At 42.2% G+C, this 19,233-nt stretch overlaps 3 protein-coding genes across 3 annotated transcripts in view; 1 reads left to right on the top strand and 2 right to left on the bottom strand.

Annotated features, from left to right (window-relative positions):
- znf513b (zinc finger protein 513b) overlaps window positions 1–19,233 on the bottom strand; it is a 179,990-nt gene that overhangs the window by 139,834 nt on the left and 20,923 nt on the right. The window lies entirely within an intron of this gene.
- Window positions 973–11,218, bottom strand: clcn4 (Cl-/H+ antiporter 4). The gene is made up of 12 exons (XM_085795773.1): window positions 11,041–11,218; window positions 10,165–10,319; window positions 9,939–10,038; window positions 9,664–9,851; window positions 8,723–8,845; window positions 8,423–8,629; window positions 8,253–8,333; window positions 6,476–7,021; window positions 5,765–5,951; window positions 4,522–4,920; window positions 3,678–3,894; window positions 973–2,558 (listed from the first exon to the last, which is right to left on the bottom strand). The coding sequence occupies exons 1-12, from the start codon at window positions 11,054–11,056 to the stop codon at window positions 2,468–2,470; spliced, it is 2,310 nt and encodes a 769-aa protein (XP_085651899.1). The 5' UTR covers window positions 11,057–11,218; the 3' UTR covers window positions 973–2,467.
- On the top strand, window positions 12,326–17,809 carry LOC146990596 (protein NLRC3-like). Its single transcript, XM_085804263.1, has 11 exons — window positions 12,326–12,411; window positions 12,599–12,712; window positions 13,310–13,423; window positions 13,708–13,785; window positions 13,886–13,964; window positions 14,039–14,255; window positions 14,348–16,148; window positions 16,238–16,411; window positions 16,491–16,664; window positions 16,995–17,041; window positions 17,134–17,809. Exons 1-11 carry the CDS (start codon window positions 12,326–12,328, stop codon window positions 17,676–17,678), a joined length of 3,429 nt encoding a protein of 1,142 aa, XP_085660389.1. The 3' UTR covers window positions 17,679–17,809.

Here is a 19,233-nt window from a genome sequence, read left to right as displayed (position 1 = left end):
GGAAGACAAACGCGATGTTTTTCTTCCTTGTGTGTGTTTTATGAAACCAAAGAATTATTTATCGTCTCATCTTGGTTTGTTTTTTTTTATATTTAATTAATCATCGGATTTGTTTTTATTTTTAACTTTAAAGGGATAGTTCAACATTTTGGCAAATTGGCCCATTGCCATAATCCATATAGTCACAGCAGTAGGTTCGTTACCTTTTAATTGTCGGTGCAAGCTGTTTTTAGAACGGCGGAGCAGAGCCGCGAGCTGCTCAGAGCTACGCTACGGAGGCTCATGGGATTTCTTGGTTTCCCTCATCAAACTCATCAAATACACAATCCAACAACTCCAAAACGCTCTGGTGGACAAGTTGTGACCTGCACATTCACCACGCTATGAGATAATAACACAACGTTAAGAGACAGAGTTGTTTTTTCCGAGTAAATTCATGCAAAACCGCTGTCGGGGGCAGTTTTTCATCATCTAAAACAACTCTGTCTGGTAATGTTGTGTTATTATCTCATAGCGTGGTGAATGTGCAGGTCACAACTTGTCCACCAGAGCGTTTTGGAGTTGTTGGATTGTGTATTTGATGAGTTTGAAACCAAGAAATCCCATTAGCCTCCGTAGCGTAGCTCTGAGCAGCTCGCGGCTCTGCTCCGCCGTTCTAAAAACAGCTTGCACCGACAATTAAAGGTAACAAACCTACTCCTAAAACTGGACTATAGGGATTATGGCAATGGGCCAATTTGCCAAAATGTTGAACTATCCTTTTAACTTTATTTTGAAGTTTAGTGGCTCTTACAGTTTCCTGTTGAAGGATCTTTCTGTTTTCTATCAATAAAACCAATGTTTAACATCTGGATCACAGCATTCAAACACTTCTCCAGCTGTTTCCTGTTTTTCTTCACTATATTTAAGTTTATACGACTGTTCATCTGCAACATGACACAGAAAAACACACATTTTAAAACAAACCAAGACTGCAGATTAGATCAAACTTTATTTTTTCCCCTCTTTTCATTTACAAAAACAAAAACAAAAAAAAGTGCAAATGTGAGTTTTTCTTCTCTTCTTCTTTCTGTACCAGTAATGAATCTGATAAATATTTTAGAGTTTCAACATAAAAAATAAAAAGAGGCAGAGCTCCACATTAGTGTGACGATTAAATTAAATTAAAATGCTCACAATAAATCTTCAGTATATACACACAGTTATTTTTCCAGTACATTCTCTTGGCATTGAACAAAACAAAACAAAACAAAAAAAAACATTGATCATTTGTTGGTTTTCCCATAATTCCCTCAAAGTTTCCGGTTGCGATGACGTGTTTATAGTTTAGCAGCTGCAGCTCCGACGACAAATACCACGACACAGGAAGTGACCGAGCGGAGAGAAACACTGGATCGGGGAGGAAACGTGTTCACGACTTTCAGAATAAAAGCCCGACACAGACACACGGAGCTCCTTCATGTAACAGCAGCTTTTTAGTGCTGATATGGATATTTAAACTGCTGTTGTTAAAATAATTCACATCATTAAATCAACACTAAAAAAAAACAAAAACTGTGACGGTTCTGCCGGGACAGTGAACGCATCGTTTAGTGTTTGGGACACCGACAACATCGACACAGGCAGCGTTAATATAAATATGGCAGCGACACGACGAGAACACAAAGTGCAACAGTCCCAACAAAAAAAAAAAAAAACACAAAACAACTCAGGTACAGAAGATTTACAGTAAAAACGAGGAAGAGTCACAACTGGTCCCATCATCTTCATCTTCATCATTTTGTACAGTACCATGACAACACCGGAGCAGATGAGCGATTAATAATAAACTGTGGTTTCTGTTTGTACCTGTGAACTTTTCTCTGCTGCTTGAGTCTGTTTTATATCATTATTATTGTTATTATTATCATTATTAATGAGTTTCTGAGAGTTATTTTAAACACAAACTAAACTTGTAGCCAAAAAAAAAGAAAAAAGAAAAGAAGCAGCAACAGAATAATTACAGTTTGTGTTTCACATCTTTTCAGCTTCGATTCAATCCTGCAGAGTATTTTCTGGCATCTCAAAGACAAAAATAAGAAGTGAGAAGAGATTTTGATCGTTGAAGTTCACAGGAACGAACGTTAAACTACGGCTACGACTCGGCTCAGAGAAAACAAACGCACCTCTTTTTTTATTTCTTTTTTTGTTTTTTTGTTGTTTTTTTAGGATGAGAACTAAAAGAGCTTCAGGCGGCAGCAGCAGCGTCTTCTCCGGCTTCATATGTAGAAATTCTATGATGATTATTCACACGTTTCCTGGATTGTTCTCTTCAGTTTCACCTTCAGCGTTTGATTTGAGGCGTTTAGCTTTTCAAAATAAGAGTGGTGCATCATGTTGAACTGAGAACGGTGGCGGGCGGTGGCGGGCGGTGGCGGTGCGGTGGCGGTGGCATTGAGCGGTGGCGGTGGGACTTGCCTGTTCACAGCTAATTGAACATGATGGACTCTGGATCCTGGTTCATCATCTGGGCCATGTGGCGCAGCACGTCCTTCTTGGTGATGATGCCCAGGAGACGCCTGCGAGGGGACAGAGAGAGAGAGACACGTCAAACGGGTTTCAAACTGTCTCCTTACTCTTTATTAGAGTTTAATTTATCCTTATACTGTAATATAGTTTGGGCAAGAAGCCAGGCAGTTTTTGTTTCAGAAAATGCAAGTTGTGAAGCCTGAGTTTTTTTGGGTTGATGATGAGGTAAAGTTGGAATGGTTCTTCAGAAGAGAAGTCTTTACTATAGCTACTTTTATAAAAAGTGCTTGGTCAAAAAGAAAAAGTGAATTATTTATGTGAATTCCATGGGGTTTTTGTTTTGTCTGTGCTCTGATGATTTTGTTTGTTGTCTAAATATGAAATGTGTCTTGTAAGCCCTTATAGGCTGGGCGCCTTAATTGGTGCATGACACTTAAATAAATATAAATTCATTCATAAATTCATACATTTCCTTCTACTCTTCACAAAACTTTGGTCCTCCAGAAACGCTTTACACATTTCATCTGCTCCTTTATTTCAGAGACTTCAGATTCTAAGTATTTATGATATTAATATTTTTCAAATATGTGTTTTTCTTTATAAGATACTCTCCAATGAACAATTCAAGACTTATTCAAAGGTTCATTCTTACTCAACAGGCCAATCTGCAAATCTTCATCTCCTTAAACTCCTGTCAATTCTCAATTAGATTTAGAGTAGCTACTAAGTTGTGGAACAGTTTCTCCCATTTAGCAAAAAAATTGTTCTTCTGTTAAATGTTTTTAAAAAATGTTAAAAGGTCATTTAACTGCTGTTTTGTAATGTATTGTCTATGTAGGCATTTGTCTTGCTATTCATTGATAACTATACATTTTAATACTGATTATTATTCTCATTATTATTATTATAGCTCATGAGTTACTAATGGACACACGTACTTTCTGTTTTTTTTTTCCTATATTATTGTTGTTAGCCGCTATTGTTTTTATAAATTCTTTCATGTTATCTTGTGCTTTTGTACATTAAACTCTAACATTAATATTATTATAAGGTGGAGGCTTCAGTGGTTTTTTGCCTCTCCCTGCACTGTTTCATTATTATCTATCATGTTTTATGTTGTATTCTTGTAAATTGTGCAAAATAAAAGAACGAACTAAGAACTAACTGACCCGCTCCTGGTGACCAGACACTGGCGGAGGCCGAGCTTGCGGAAGATGTCGACGACCGTCTCCATGGGCGTGTGGTCGGTGACGGTGAAGGGGCTGAGGTTCAGGATGCGGCGCAGCTTCAGCGGCTGCGGGTTGCTCGCCGGCAGCTGCGGCGCATCCTCGGTGAAGTAGACCACGGAGCTGCTGACCACGCCGTCCTGCTTCTGGCGGGCCGTTTCTGTGAAAGAGAGAAACAAACGAATGAAGAGACGTTGTTTTTTTTCTTTTTTTAAAAATCTTTCTGCTTTTTCATCACAGACGAGCTGCGGTCGGCGAGGGGCCTTACTTTTTTTTTTTTTAATTGTGGAAAAAACACGACAGATAATACAGTGAACATGCATTGATGACTTACATTGACATAAAATGTGAAATTAGGTGTGTGTGTGTGTGCGTGTGTGTGTGTATGTGTGTGTGTGCGTGTGTAAGTCAGTTAAAATATATTCTATAAATGGTGATCATAATAATGATGAAAAAGAGACTTGGTGGATAATAATAGTGACTTTGGTCATAATAACAGTATTGGGGGAAAAAAAATAGTAATAAAGATTGAAAAAATAATATATATATAATAATAGAAAATAAGTCAAAGTTAGTTATTAAATTATTAAGTAATAATAAAAGCTGAATCATGTAATTAGTTATCATTATGTATGCATTACTCAGCATTAATTAACACATTAGTTTATATATTAATGCTTAATAATGTACTAACTAACATTAATTACGGGACCCTTATTGTAAAGTGTTACCAATAATAGTAACAGCGATTATTCTAGAAGTACAGCGAGCGAGCGAGCGGCCTTACTGATGGCGAGCGTCAGGTCGCGGCGCTGCACGAAGCCGATGAGCCGCTCCGACTCCCGGGACACGACGACGGGGAAGCCGTTGTAGTCGGTGTCTTTGATGAGCGTCTCCACGTCCTCCACCGTGGTGCTGTCCTGCGTCAGCACGGCCAGCGGGGGGTCGTTCCGCCGCGGCCGCATCACGTCGGTGGCGAGCGTGCGGTGCGTGAACTCGTCCCGCACGTCCAGGTACGGGTACCCGTTGAGCTGGATGTGAGACTCGTAGATCCCCTCCTTCCCGAAGGCGTCGGCCACCCACTTACTGGTGACGGCCGCCGCCATGAGGGGCACGATGTACTCCAGCCCGCCGGTCAGCTCGAACATGATGACCACCAGCGACACCGTCATCCTCGTCACGCCGCCTGAGACAACCACAACGATGACAAGTTGAAACTGGAACTAAACAGTAGGGGTGTGCCAAAAAATCGATTCACATAAGAATTGCAATTCTCATTTAATACGATTCAGAATCGATATAAAATGTAATGTAAATATTAATAAAGAGGCACTTTTAATTTAGTTACTTAAGCAATATGTGACAGTTTCAACAATTCCATCTAAGCATGGATAAATGTTTAAAACTCAATAAATGTGAAAAAGACACTTCAGTCATTCTGTCTTGCAAAGCAGACTGGAGTAGATCATGAGGATCCTTTGACACCGACAGACTGAAGCAGAAATCATTAGGAATCAAATCGCTTTGAATCGAAAATCGATTTTGAATCGAATCGTAGCCCCAGAAATCAGAATTGAATGTAATCGTGAGATAGTAAAAGATTCCAATATATCAAGATATCCAGAATTGGTTTGAAATGAAGGATTCCAGTTATAACCTGAGAAGACCACTATTATTTGAGAAACCAAAGACTCGACTGTAAAAAATCACTGTCTTTCTGTTCGAGGGGTTAACATCTGGAATAATTGTCCTGAAAATATTATCAACTTAGTCTTTGAAAAATTGTACCACTTTTTTGCAGAAATTTACATTACACCCAATTTAAACGTACATTGATTATTTGTATATTTCTGGTGTTTGCTTCAAAATTTTGTCCAATGGGGGTCCGTGGTCAGTTTTGTGTCCTTGATGTAAAAAAGTTTGAGAACCACCAGTGATACAAGTATGAACAGTTAAAAAGCAGAATACCCACTATAGAAAATGAGACTACACCACTGAACTAAACATCCCGCCTCATCGTCTCCACTCACCCAGACAGGCGGCGGCGCCCACCATGGCGTAGAGTCCCGGGGTGACGCAGTCGGCGCCGGGTCGGCACCAGTTCTTGAAGATGATCCAGTCGTGGTGGTGATACGCCATCTGCTCCACGGCGATGCCCACGATCCGGCCAGCGATGGCGCCGACCGCCATGCTGGGGATGAAGAGCCCCGACGGGATCTGGACAGGAAACAGAAGAAACCATCAGACTTCTCCTCATCATCGTCGTCGTCGTCATCAGTGTCATCTAGGGATGTCACAATTACTTGTTTTCATAATTAATCGCGGTATGAAACGGCACAATTAATTGATCGCAAAGATTCCTAAATACCGTCACTTTAAAAAAAAAAAGATCATGTACCAAAGTAAAGGTAAATGCACAGATACTGGTCCATTTACCTACGTAGCATTGAATTGGTAGGAGTTTAAATGCTTGAGTGTCATTTGTAATAAAAAAAAAAAGATTAAAATTAACTTAAACATTTGGTATCGATGACACTTCCCCTGGCGGATTAATAATTGGTCATATTTTAATAGATATTTAAAATATTTTATAATTAGTAATGTATATTTGAACTATATTTGTTTTTACACATTAATAGTGTTGTGAAATTAATTCATGCATAATAATCGTGATAATCGGAACACCACTGATTATTTCTCTGACAATAATCGTACCAAGAAAATGTGTAACTGTAACCGACCTTCATGCCGAACGTGAAGATGGTGATGACGATCTTGAAGACGAGGGCGAGGGCGAGCTGCCACAGGGCGTTGTAGACGCCGGGCCCGGCCGGCCGGTCCGGGATGTCGTCCACCGGCCGGCTCATGTTGGGGTTGTTGACGTAGTCGCAGAGCTGCGACGACTCCAAGGCGCCGCAGTCGTTGAACAGCTCCGAGATCAGCTCGCTGGTGCTGCGGCGCGTGTACGGGTTGGGGAACGCCAGCAGCGCGGTGATGCCCGTCACGGCGATGACCTCCAGCACCGGGTACTTCCCCAGCTGCGTCGTCTTGCGGCGCCGGCACCAGGCGATGTTGGCGCGGATGAAGAGCGTCCCCCAGAGGCCGCCGAACACGCCCAGCAGGATGAAGGGCACCAGCTCCGCCATGTACCACGGCGTGTGGTACTCCACGTAGAACAGCACCAGCCGGCTGTTGCCGAACGGGTTGATGGAGCGCAGCGTGAAGGCGGCCACCAGGGCGGCGAAGAAGGAGCGCCACAGCGTCTTCAGGGGGAAGTAGTAACTGACCTGAGGGACAGACGGAGAGGAGGCGTCCGTCAGGCAGAGGAGGGAGAACGTAGTAGTAGAGTCTCAAGTCCCAAGTCAAGTCAAGTCAAGAGCTACGCCTCATTTTATTTTATTTGCTATTGCTATTTTATTATGTATAGTTTGTTCTCTCTCTCTCTCCTCTTTCCTCTCCTTGTTTTTTTTTTTTTTATATATATATGTATATATAAAGCTACATCACATGTATACAGACACGCTTTCTCTCTCACACAGACATACACACACATTTACATACACAAACACTTAGATGATCCCTACTGTGTTGTGTTATTCCATTATCTATGTGTTGGGGGAGGAGTGGGAGGGAGGGGAAGAAGCAGGGAAGGGGACGAAAAATTAATGATTGACTGATTGATCGATTGTTTGCAGATGTTCTTTTGTTTTGTTTTGTTTTGTTTTGTTTTCTTTTCTTTCTCTCCATCATGTGTTTTGTTCTCTCTTATCACAAGCTACCTTAATATATCTACCCCCCCCCCCCTTTTCCCCCTTTTCCTTCTCTCTCTCTCTTTCCTTTTCTTTCTTCTTATTCATTAGCTACTCTTAATTGTCTAGTGCTGTGTCATGGCTTGTCTTGTCTTGTCTTGTCTTTATGTTTGCTTTATGTCTGTCACTTGAATTGCACAATAAAAAAGTATAGTTTGTTCTTTATATTCTTATGTTGTTATCGTCACTGTGTGTCTGTGTAATGCTGCTGCTACACTGTCATTTCCCAGCTTGGGATCAATAAAGTCTATCTATCTATCTAGCTTTATTTATATTTTATTGTGATATGCTTTGTCAATATAAGCACTGCCTTCTCATGCCAATAAAGCTCTTTAAAATTGAAAAAAATTGAGAGATATCTCTAGTATCTTTAATTATACAGCCATGACTGATAACAGGAGTGGGTTCTATATAGTACGTCTCTGGCTGGCTGCTACAGTTTAACATTGATGTGACACTTTTTAAAATATTGTAATATTTGTGCTTGTTGCATGTGACTTGACTAGAATTTCAAGTCAAGAGGGTTAAGTCCAAGTAGAGTCTCAAGTCTTTGGCATCAAGTCCCAAGCGAGTCCAAGTCTATTTTTGATTTGATCAAGCAAGTCTTAAGTCATCAAAACCGGGACTCGAGTCCAAGTCAAGTCTCAAGTCCCCAGGAGACATTGACTAAAACAACGCCACATGACAGACGGACTTATGGATGACCGACCTCCTCCAGGCTGAACAGGACGCCGCCGATCGGCGCTCCGAACGCCACCGACACTCCGGCAGCTGCAGCCGCCGACAGCACCTGGACGACACCGAGACACGAGAATGAAAAACCACGACAAAACGACGAGACGTTTTGAGCCGGCGTCATTGATGATGACCACCACATACCTCTCGCCGTTTGCCCTCGTTCTTGCTGTACTTGGAGAAGAGGCTGCAGAAGAGGTTTCCACAGCAACAGGCCACGTGCACCAGAGGCCCCTCCTTCCCCAGACTGAGGCCGGACGACACCGCCAGCACCAGCGTCACCGTCTTGATCAGCAGCGTCCACTTCCCCAGGTAGCCGCGGATGATGAAGCCGCTGAGGATCGTCTTGATCTGCACAGAGAGAAAACAACAAAACAAAACAGACGTGGATCAATCCGCCGCTGAAAGTAGTTCCTGTGACGTGTTTCTTATAAACTAACTCACCTCTGGGATTCCTGATCCGCAGGCGTACGGAGCGAAGACTCGCACCAGTGACACGGCCAGGAAGGAGAACAGAAGCGCCCACAGGATGTACAGGAAGTAGTTCAACACGTAGGCTCCGGCGCCCTGCGGAGGGAAAACCACAGAGAAGACGGGAAAATATTAAAGATATTATAATAATGTTTGGTTTCAATGCATCGATTTATAATCCTGTGATCCAACTACATCGATCTGTGCTCGGCAAGTTGGCCTTCCGGGTGACATATACCGATCTAACATCATTTTAAATGGTAAACAATCGATTGCATGTTGGATTTGAGTATGGAAAACTTTATATAGATGTGTTTTTTTTAGCACTTTAAAGGGATAGTTCAACATTTTGGCAAATTGGCCCATTGCCATAATCCCTATACGTAGTCATAGCAGTACTAGGTTCATTACCTTTAATTGTTGGTGCAAGCTATTTTTAGAATGGCGGAGCAGAGCCGTGAGCTGCTCAGAGCTACGCTACGGAGGCTCATGGGATTTCTTGGTTTCCCTCATCAAACTCATCAAATACACAATCCAACAACTCCAAAACGCTCTGGTGGACAAGTTGTGACCTGCACATTCACCACGCTATGAGATAATAACACAACGTTACCAGACAGAGTTGTTTTAGAGGGAAATTCATGCAAAACCGCTGATGCGCGTTGCCTTCAGGGACAGTTTTTCAGCAAGCAGTCTCTGTATTTACCTCCAGTGTTTGGAAACACTTTGGCTTTTGCAAAGATGAAGAAGAGATGTTCTAAATAAGTCGCTCGTTGTTTATAGGATATGTATTTCACAGACGCAGAATCCAATATCGAACCAATATCACCCTTGAATCGTGATACGAATCGAATCGTTGTTAGAAACGAGTCGTTACACCCCCTAAACGTGTGTTTTATTTTGGCGGGTCTGACCTCGGCGTGGCCGGTCATCAGCTCCGCCCACTTCTGCCACTGCGGACACTTGTCTCGGTCGTCGAACGTGGTCTCGTTGGACGTCCAGCAGCACTGCTCGTGGCTGTAATAGAAGGCCGTCAGACACACGCCCTCCTTCAGGTCCGTCATCCAGTCCACGGCCAGGTCGATGACTCCGGCCAGCGTACCTGAACACAACAGGAAGTGTCAGCGTCTGTGTCCGTGCAGCTGTGATGATGGGAGAAGCTGTGTGTTGTGTGTTTTCTCCGGCTGACCTGAGAGCAGCCCGATCAGCAGCATCACCACCCATCCCGACCAGGCGTCCAGCAGACTCTTGATCAGCTCCCAGATCGACTCTTTGCTCTTACTGGTGATCTGGAGGGAAAACACAGGACTCAGATCAAGAATGTCTTTTTTTTCGTCCCCATTCAGATGATTTAAGAGAATAAACTTCACTTCAGACATAAAACCAACTGAGGGATTGAGAATACATGGTCAGACCTTGCGGTGGCGGTCTGTGTCTCTGGATTTCTCCCTCAGCCAGTCGATGGTGTGGAAGTCTTCGTATGTTCCCACGTCGGGAAACGGCTCGTCCAGGAAATCCATCAAGTTCCCGGTGCCGTTCATCTCCTCTGTGGGCGTGGCACTGCTCACACCTGCGTTACGTTAGAGTTTAACCGTGTTAATAACAGCCAATCACAGTTTCACTGCTACAATCAAATGATGCTGTCACACGAAAACTACATTTCCCATCAGCCTCATATTCATCCACAAATGATCCATAACAATAAACCATATATAAACAAATATATGTCATGTTTCATCCCCTAAACCCAATTTTACTGAGTTCTATCTTCTTCACCTTTTTTCTTTTTCTTTTAAATATATTTCAATAGAATATTATATATCCTGGTAAATGTATTTGCTTATTTACACCTGTTTTATAGCATCAGGTGTAGAGTACTTTGAGCTGCACTATGTGTATGAAAGGTGCTAAGTTATACAAATAAAGTATATTACTTATATACATCATATATTGTTCAAGCAGAGAGATTTGGGTTTAATTCATATGTGACACAGAAAATCTGTTTATTTACACTCGGGAGGCAGAACAACATGTTTTAATGCTCAATTGCAGCAACATTTTGCACTGATTTTAATAAAAAATGATCAAAATCGAATAATTTATCTGACTTTTAATGATGCTATTAATGCACAACTCTCAGATGTGCATAAATCCACGATGACTGAGGTTTTATTAAGAATAAAATGACCACGTATAAAGAAATAAAAATAAGGCTTGGCCACTGTTTACGTTAGCAGCCTGAGCTAACCGCAGCAGCATTAGCATTATTATATTATTATGTCGTATTTTACCTTCGCCGACCTCCATGTTAGCGCCGCTGTGCAGCAGGAAACGGTTTATTTTAAATTAATAACTTATATAAACTCGACTCTTCCTGTCATTTTAATGTTTAGAGAGGTTTATTTAACATCGACAGAGACAGCGTCAGTGATTGCTTTAGCCCTAGCACATCACAGCTGCTCTGGCCGTCGGTCTCGCGATACGTCACGAAATCTCGCGTTGATTGGGCAGCGAGCAAAGATCGTCTATTGTAACGATGACTAAACACAGTAAGTAAATAGAAATCCCCTTTTACTTTCACAGTTTAATCAGCACAACGTATGACACAAAGTGAACATTATGGAGGAGAATTAAGTGCAAGATTGTTGTATTATTAGTCATTTTATTTTGCAGTGGAAGTATATTCTCATGGAAAATCTATAGAATAAGTCACAAAAAAATGCTAATATAAGTGCTGTAACAATAATTAATCATTATTATGGCAATTTGCTGAATCAAGTGTCAGCAGTTCTTCATTGTTATCTACTCATGGCTGTTCAGATAAGCATCACTGGAGCATTGTGATAATAAAAATGAAAAAAAAAAAAAAAAAGACCGTTTGGCTGATTTAAACCAGGAAGGAAGATTTCTGTATTTGTTTCAATCAATAGTTTTCTTCACAGGTTTGTTTGTGTTTAAATCTTTCTCCTCAGTGGATGATGCAGTAATATGGGTTATAAGGAATTGACGCGGTCATAATAAAATGGATCTTTGGCCTCAGTGTTGTTGTAACGTCTGAGGGAAAGAGGCTGAAGTCCTCAGTGATCGACAGTGAGCTGCTGAGACCTGACGTCCCAACCTGAGGATGAGGGTGAGCTGAGTGAGTAGCCTACACATCTGTTTGGAAATGTTTTCTCCTCATCAGACATTTTGGTGGCGTTATTATTCTCGAATATCAATTTAACACATAAAACATGTAATTATAAAATGTCAAAGAGAAAAGCTCTACGTAATCCTGGTCAAACTGATTTAGTTTTCATAAACTGGTATTTTTATCACTATTATTATTATCACTAATGATAATGATGTTAATAACAATTTCACCATTTCTCTCCGTCTTTCTCATCAGTGTGGCTCCATTAACTCCAACATGGAAAAGTAAGACACTCTTCAACAATAGATTGTGTATCTTTATTGCGAACACTAAAATTTTATTGCACCTTCCAGTAAAACTGCAATCACTGCCCTTGGACTTTAACCTGGCTTTAACTATTTTATATTAGTACCAGGACTCACCAGAAGAAAGCAGACCCCACTATGTCCAGCTGTGTGTCCATGAGCAGTGATAACTCTGTGGGTCATCCTCTGAACTTCAAAGATGGACGTCATCTCTGGGATAAAAGGTACAAATTACAGATGTTTTTATATTTGACTTTTAGTACAGAAGCCCTGAGAGCAATTGTTGTTTCCCTATATTTTGTTATTCTTTTTGTAATATTTCTTTTGGATGCTTGACCCCTTGTGACCAAAATGAATTTTATAATACCAACAAAAACCCTAACCCTAAAATATGAGTTGTGTTTGTACCAGGACTCACCGGAAGAGACCAGACCCTCCTGTGTCCAGCTGTGTGTCCATGAGCAGTGAGAACTCTGTGGGTCATCCTCTGAACTTCAAAGATGGATGTCATCTGTTGGATAAAAGGTGAAGGTTAAAAACGTTAACTATCAGGTTTTTTAGACTAATTATTTATAATTCAAAGCACTTACATACTGTCATTACCTTTTCACTTAGACTATCCCAGTTTAAATGGGGCTAAAGCCCTCTTGTGGCTGAAACAAGAATTACAAAAGAAATCACCGTACTCATTTCATTTTTATTTTAGGTAGAAGATGCTGTTAAGTGTTTTAATTGATTTATGCAGATAATATATAATAATATGAGTTGTGTTTGTACCAGGACTCACCAGAAGAAACCAGACCCTCCTGTGTCCAGCTGTGTGTCCATGAACAGTGAGAACTCTGTGGGTCATCCTCTAAACTTCAAAGATGGATGTCACCTCTGGGATAAAATGTACAAATTACAGATTTTTTTAAATGTGAATTTAAGTATGGAAGCCCTGAAAAGGAAAAATGTTTTTATATATATATATTATATTAGTATTGCAAAAGCAAACACAGAACAAATGACTTTCCCTCCAATCTCTTCATAACATTTTCTACCCAAAATAAAAATAAATAAATGACGTTAAATGTCTAAACTGATTTATGCAGATCATAATATGAGTTGTGTTTGTACCAGGACTCACCAGAAGAAACCAGACCCTCCTTTGTCCAGCTGTGTGTCCATGAGCAGTGATAACTCTGTGGGTCATCCTCTGAACTTCAAAGATGGACGTCATCTGTTGGATAAAAGGTGAAGGTTAAAAACTTTAATTATCAGGTTTTTTAGACTAATTATTTGTAATTCAAAGCACTTGCATACTGTCAAATACCTTTTCATTAGACTACTTGAATTTAAATGGGGCTAAAGCCCTCTTGTGGCCAAAATGAGAATTACCAAAAAATCACTGTTCTTAATTTCATTTTTATTTTAGGTAGAAGATGCTGCTAAGTGTTTTAATTGATTTATGCAGATTATAATATGAGTTGTGTTTGTACCAGGACTCACCAGAAGAAACCAGACCCTCCTGTGTCCAGCTGTGTGTCCATGAACAGTGAGAACTCTGTGGGTCATCCTCTAAACTTCAAAGATGGACATTACCTCTTGGATAACAGGTACGAATTGTACAAATCTGACATTTAGTACAAAAGCCTTAAATCCTCATGTACAGAAACATTACATTTTAACCACCTTGAACATGTCTGTTTCCTTCAGACTGGACCAGGAGAGGTTAGAGACGCACGGTGGTCGGCGAGTCCAGGAGCATCCCTCAGACCTGAGCACCATATTCATGGTTTGTACATGGACAGTCAACTTTGACATGATCAAAATGACCTTTCTGTTAATTTACATGTATCTCTGTTTCAGGATCTTGAAGACCACATTGTGACCTTTGTGAAGAAGGAGCTGAAGAGCTTCCTGAAGGTTCTTCAACCCAGTTCGGAGAGTCGAGGGGAGGACGAGGAGGTAATGGATGAGGAGGGCGAAGAGCAGATGCGGAGCAGCAGAGAGGCTTTTCTGAAGATCACTCAGCACTTTCTGAGGAGGATGAAGCAGGCGAAAGTGGCTGACTCTTTGTTCAACAGTAAGTAAGAGTAGCAGTTGGTGGATAAGGTATATAAGTCATGTTTTCAGTCATGTCTACTCAGGGATTTCATGTGTTGCTTGTTCATTCAGAAACGGCTGCTCCACTGTGCCGGGCCAAGCTCAAATCTGCCCTGAAGAAGAAGTTCCAGTGTGTGTTTGAGGGGATCTCTAAGACAGGAAACCCAACCCTCCTGAACCAGATCTACACAGAGCTCTACATCACAGAGGGAGGGACTGGAGAGGTCAATGATGAACATGAGGTCAGACAGATTGAAACAGCTTCAAAGAAACCAGACAGACCCGAAACAACCATCAGACAAGAAGACATCTTTAAAGTCCCACTTGGAAGAGATGAACCAACCAGAACAGTGATGACAAAGGGAGTGGCTGGCATTGGGAAAACAGTCTTAACACAGAAGTTCACTCTGGACTGGGCTGAAGACAAAGCCAACCAGGACATACACTTCACATTTCCCTTCACCTTCAGAGAGCTGAATGTGCTGAATGAGAAGAAGTTCAGCTTGGTGGAACTTGTCCATCACTTCTTCTCTGAAACCAAAGAAGCAGGAATCTGCAGGTTTGATCAGTTCCAGGTGGTCTTCATCTTTGACGGTCTGGACGAGTGTCGACTTCCTCTGGACTTCCACAACACTGAGATCCTGACTGATGTGACAGAGTCCACCTCAGTGGACGTGCTGCTGACCAACCTCATCAGGGGGAAACTGCTTCCCTCTGCTCGCCTCTGGATAACCACACGACCTGCAGCAGCCAATCAGATCCCTCCTGAGTGTGTTGACATGTTGACAGAGGTCAGAGGGTTCACTGACCCACAAAAGAAAGTGTACTTCAAGAAGAGGTTCAGAGATAGGGAGCAGGCCAAGAAGATCATCTCCCACATCAAGACCTCACGAAGCCTCCACATCATGTGCCACATCCCAGTCTTCTGCTGGATCACTGCTACAGTTATGGAGGATCTGTTGAAGACCAGAGAGGGAGGAGAGCTGCCAACCACCCTGACTGAGATGTACATCCACTTCCTGGTGGTTCAACTGAAACTCAAGAGCATCAAGTACGATGGAAGAATTGGTACAGATTCGCACTGGAGTCCAGGTAGTAGGAAGATGATTGAGTCTCTGGGAAAACTGGCTTTTGAGCAGCTGCAGAAAGGAAACCTGATCTTCTATGAATCCGACCTGACAGAGTGTGGCATCGATATCAGAGCAGCCTCAATGTACTCAGGAGTGTTCACACAGATCTTTAAAGAGGAGAGCGGCCTGTACCAGGACAAGGTGTTCTGCTTCGTCCATCTGAGTGTTCAGGAGTTTCTGGCTGCTCTTCATGTCCATCTGACCTTCATCAACTCTGGACTCAACCTGATGTCAAGAAAGAGATCAGTCTCCCCAAAATTCATTAATTCATTCAAAAGTAAATTTCCAGATTTCTACCAGAGTGCTGTGGACGAGGCCTTAAAGAGTCCAAATGGACACCTGGACTTGTTCCTCCGCTTCCTCTTGGGTCTTTCCCTGCCAACCAATCAGACTCTGTTACAGGGTCTGATGACACATACAGGAAGTGACTCCCCGACCAACCAGGAGACGGTCCAGTACATCAAGAAGAAGATTGAAGAGACTCCTTCTGCAGAGAAAAGCATCAACCTGTTCCACTGTCTGAATGAACTGAATGATCGTTCTCTAGTGGAGCAGATCCAACAAACCCTGAGATCAGGAAGTCTCTCCACAAACAAACTGTCTCCTGGTCAGTTGTCGGCTCTGGCCTTCATTTTACTGTCATCAGGAGAAGATCTGGACGTGTTTGACCTGAAGAAATACTCTGCTTCAGAGGCGGCTCTTCTGAGGCTGTTGCCAGTGGTCAAAGCCTCAAATAAAGTTCTGTAAGTGTAGAGAAAGTTCAATCAATTCAAGATACTTTAGTCCGAGCAAGAAAGTGTCATCATGTTCTTGTTTGTTGTTGTTTCTTCAGCCTGAGTTGCTGTAACCTCTCAGAGAAAAGCTGTGAAGCTCTGTCCTCAGTCCTCAGCTCCCAGTCCTCTAGTCTCAGACACCTGGACCTGCGTAACAACGACCTGCAGGACTCAGGAGTCAAGGTCCTGTCTGGTGGACTGAGGAGTCCACACTGTGGACTGGAGACTCTCAGGTGAGGATCCCTCCAGCTGTTGATCTAATGAAACTTAAACACACCTCCAGGTATTGACAGATGGTTCCTGTGTGTTCAGTCTATCAGGATGTCTGGTCACAGAGGAAGGCTGTGCTTCTCTGGCCTCAGCTCTGAGCTCCAACCCCTCCCATCTGAGAGAGCTGGACCTGAGCTACAACCATCCAGGAGCCTCAGGAGTGAAGCTGCTGTCGGCCGGACTGAAGGATCCAGACTGGAAACTGGAGACTCTCAGGTATGGAAGAACCTTAGGTCAATCAGGAAGTTAGAAAGGTCAATCACATCCCTTGTGTGAACAAAGTCTTTGTATTTTGCTGAACGTCCATCTAAGAGCCCACAATAGTCACATATTTGAGAAAGTATTGCCAGCATTTAGCACCATGTGGCTGTCTCAAACAGGTTAGCCTACAATGGGTTGCTTTACTGTATGTATCGTTCACCAGAGAGGCCTAAACTACAGAGTCAAGTCTCCAATGAGAAAGAGTTTGCAAGGGAGAGGTCATTGAACAATTGTTTGGATTGCCTTTGTTGACATACCATTCCTAATTTGTGTGTCCTCCCTCAGAGTGGACCATGATGGAGCCTGGAGTTTGAAACCAGGTCTGAGAAAGTGTAAGTGTCTGAAACTTGCTGAGCAGTTTTCATCTTAGTTTATGATTGTATCATATGAAACTTAGCCTTGACGTTGTCTCTTGTTGCCACAGATACCTGTAAACTCACAATTGACCCAAACACAGTGCACAGAAACCTCAAACTGTCCAACAGCAACATGAAGGTGGAAACAGTGAGAACACGGCAACCCTACCGCGATCATCCAGACAGATTTGACAACTGTCCTCAGCTGCTCTGTAGCACTGGTTTGACTGGTCGCCATTACTGGGAGGTCGAATGGCATGGCATGGTCTTCATAGGAGGGACGTTCAAAGGAATCAGCAGAAAAGGAGATGGTTCTGACAGCTTACTGGGAGCGAACGATCAGTCCTGGAGCCTGTACTGTTGTGGGAGGCCTTCCTCTGTTCACCACAAGAATGAAGAGAAGACCATGTGTTCCCCATCAGCCCAGTCCAACACGGTGGGCGTGTACCTGGACTGGCCTGCTGGTACTCTGTCCTTCTACAGCGTCTCTGCCGACACAATGACCCACCTCCACACCTACAGCACCACCTTCACCGAGCCCATCTACCCTGCGCTCAGGCTAGGGTTTCAGCAAAAGTTTGTTGGCTCGTCAGTCTCGCTGCGTGAGCTGTAGGAAGACGGCTAAAAGACTACAAGAAAGATTCATGAAAGATGAATCTAGAGACACTTAACCCTGATGTTGTCCTCCTGGGTCAGGGAAGGAAGGACAAAAGGAAAGAAGGAAGGAAGGACAAAGGGAAAGAAGGGAGGAAAGAAGGAACGGAAAAACGAAGAAAAGATGGATGGAGGGAGGGAACAAGTTGGGTCAAAAGGAAGGAAGAAGGAAGGATGAAGGGAAGGAAGGAAGGAAGGGAAAAAGGATTGTGGAAAGAAGGAAGGGAAAAGGAGGGAAAAGTAGAGGGAGGGAGGGAACAAATTGGGTCAATTGGATCAAAAAAGAAGAAATAATTAAAGATGAAGGAAATCATGGAAGGAAGGAAGGAAGGAAGGAAGGGAAAAAAGAAGGAAAGAAAGATGGAGGGAGGGAACAGATTAGGTTAAGGAAGAAAGCAGAAGGACAGACGAAGGGAAACAAGGGAAGAAGGAAGTAAAGTAGGAAGGAAGGGAAAAGGGATTGTGGAAAGAAGGAAGAGAGAAAGGAAGGAAAGAAGGAAGGATGGAGGAAGGGAACAGATTGGGTCAATTTGACCCAGAAGGACAACAGGAGGGTTAATGAATTTTAGATTACCATGTAAAGAATAACATGTATGTGTTTCAGATGTAAATAACTGTTGTAATGTACCTTATTCTGACAAATACCATGATGCCAAGAAAGAAGAAAGCATTTGTAAATGAACTGAGAAGTTTGTCAACATGTGACAACAATGTAAATAGATCCATTTCCTGTTCCTTGATTTTATTTTTACTTCTTGTGTTGTGGCACCTGCAAGTTGTACCAGAGTCCACCACTAGGTGGCAGAGAAACACAAACACTGCCGATGCTGAAAAATAAAAGTATTATATCTATGATCCGTCTGCTAGCTACTCATCCTAACTATATCAATCAACACTCAATCCAAGTGGGTTTGGTGACTGCTCTGTTGTGACATCATAAAGTCAGCTGGTTTTAAAGCAACTCTTACCTTTTGGGAATTTCACACAGCACAGCACACAAACAATTTTAAATCAGCCATTTCACCTACCTCCGACCCACCTCTTTACACCTTTCTACCTTTATACTGTATGGAGCTTTAATGCAATACAAACGTCTACCTTTATACTGTATGGAGCTTTAATATAAACATCTACCTTTATACCGTATGGAGCTTTAATACAAACATCTACCTTTAGACTGTATGGAGCTTTAACACAAACATCTACCTTTATACTGTATGGAGCTTAACACAGACATCTACCTTTATACTGTATGGGGCTTTAACAAAACCCTAACCCTAACCTTTATACATTTTATTTATACTTTGTACTTATGGAGTTTTGCAGTAGCAGTAAATCTGTGAGGCTGGGTTAAGGTTTGCAAATACAAAAGATCAGATTAGATTTGTTTGATGCATGAATCATAAAACTGTAGGTGGATATTTACCCTCTGACCCAGAGAGACAGTGTCAATTGTCTCTGTGTCAAGTGTTGGCTTGCAGCATAAGTGGGCGGAGCTTCTCTGTGAGTCTGTA

Source organism: Trachurus japonicus, chromosome 2 (assembly GCF_045865225.1).
Source record: "Trachurus japonicus isolate A0001 chromosome 2, Traja_1.0".
NCBI classification, from domain to species: Eukaryota; Metazoa; Chordata; class Actinopteri; order Carangiformes; family Carangidae; genus Trachurus; species Trachurus japonicus.
Note: the sequence above shows the minus strand (reverse complement) of the source record. Positions and strands in the feature narration are given on the sequence as shown.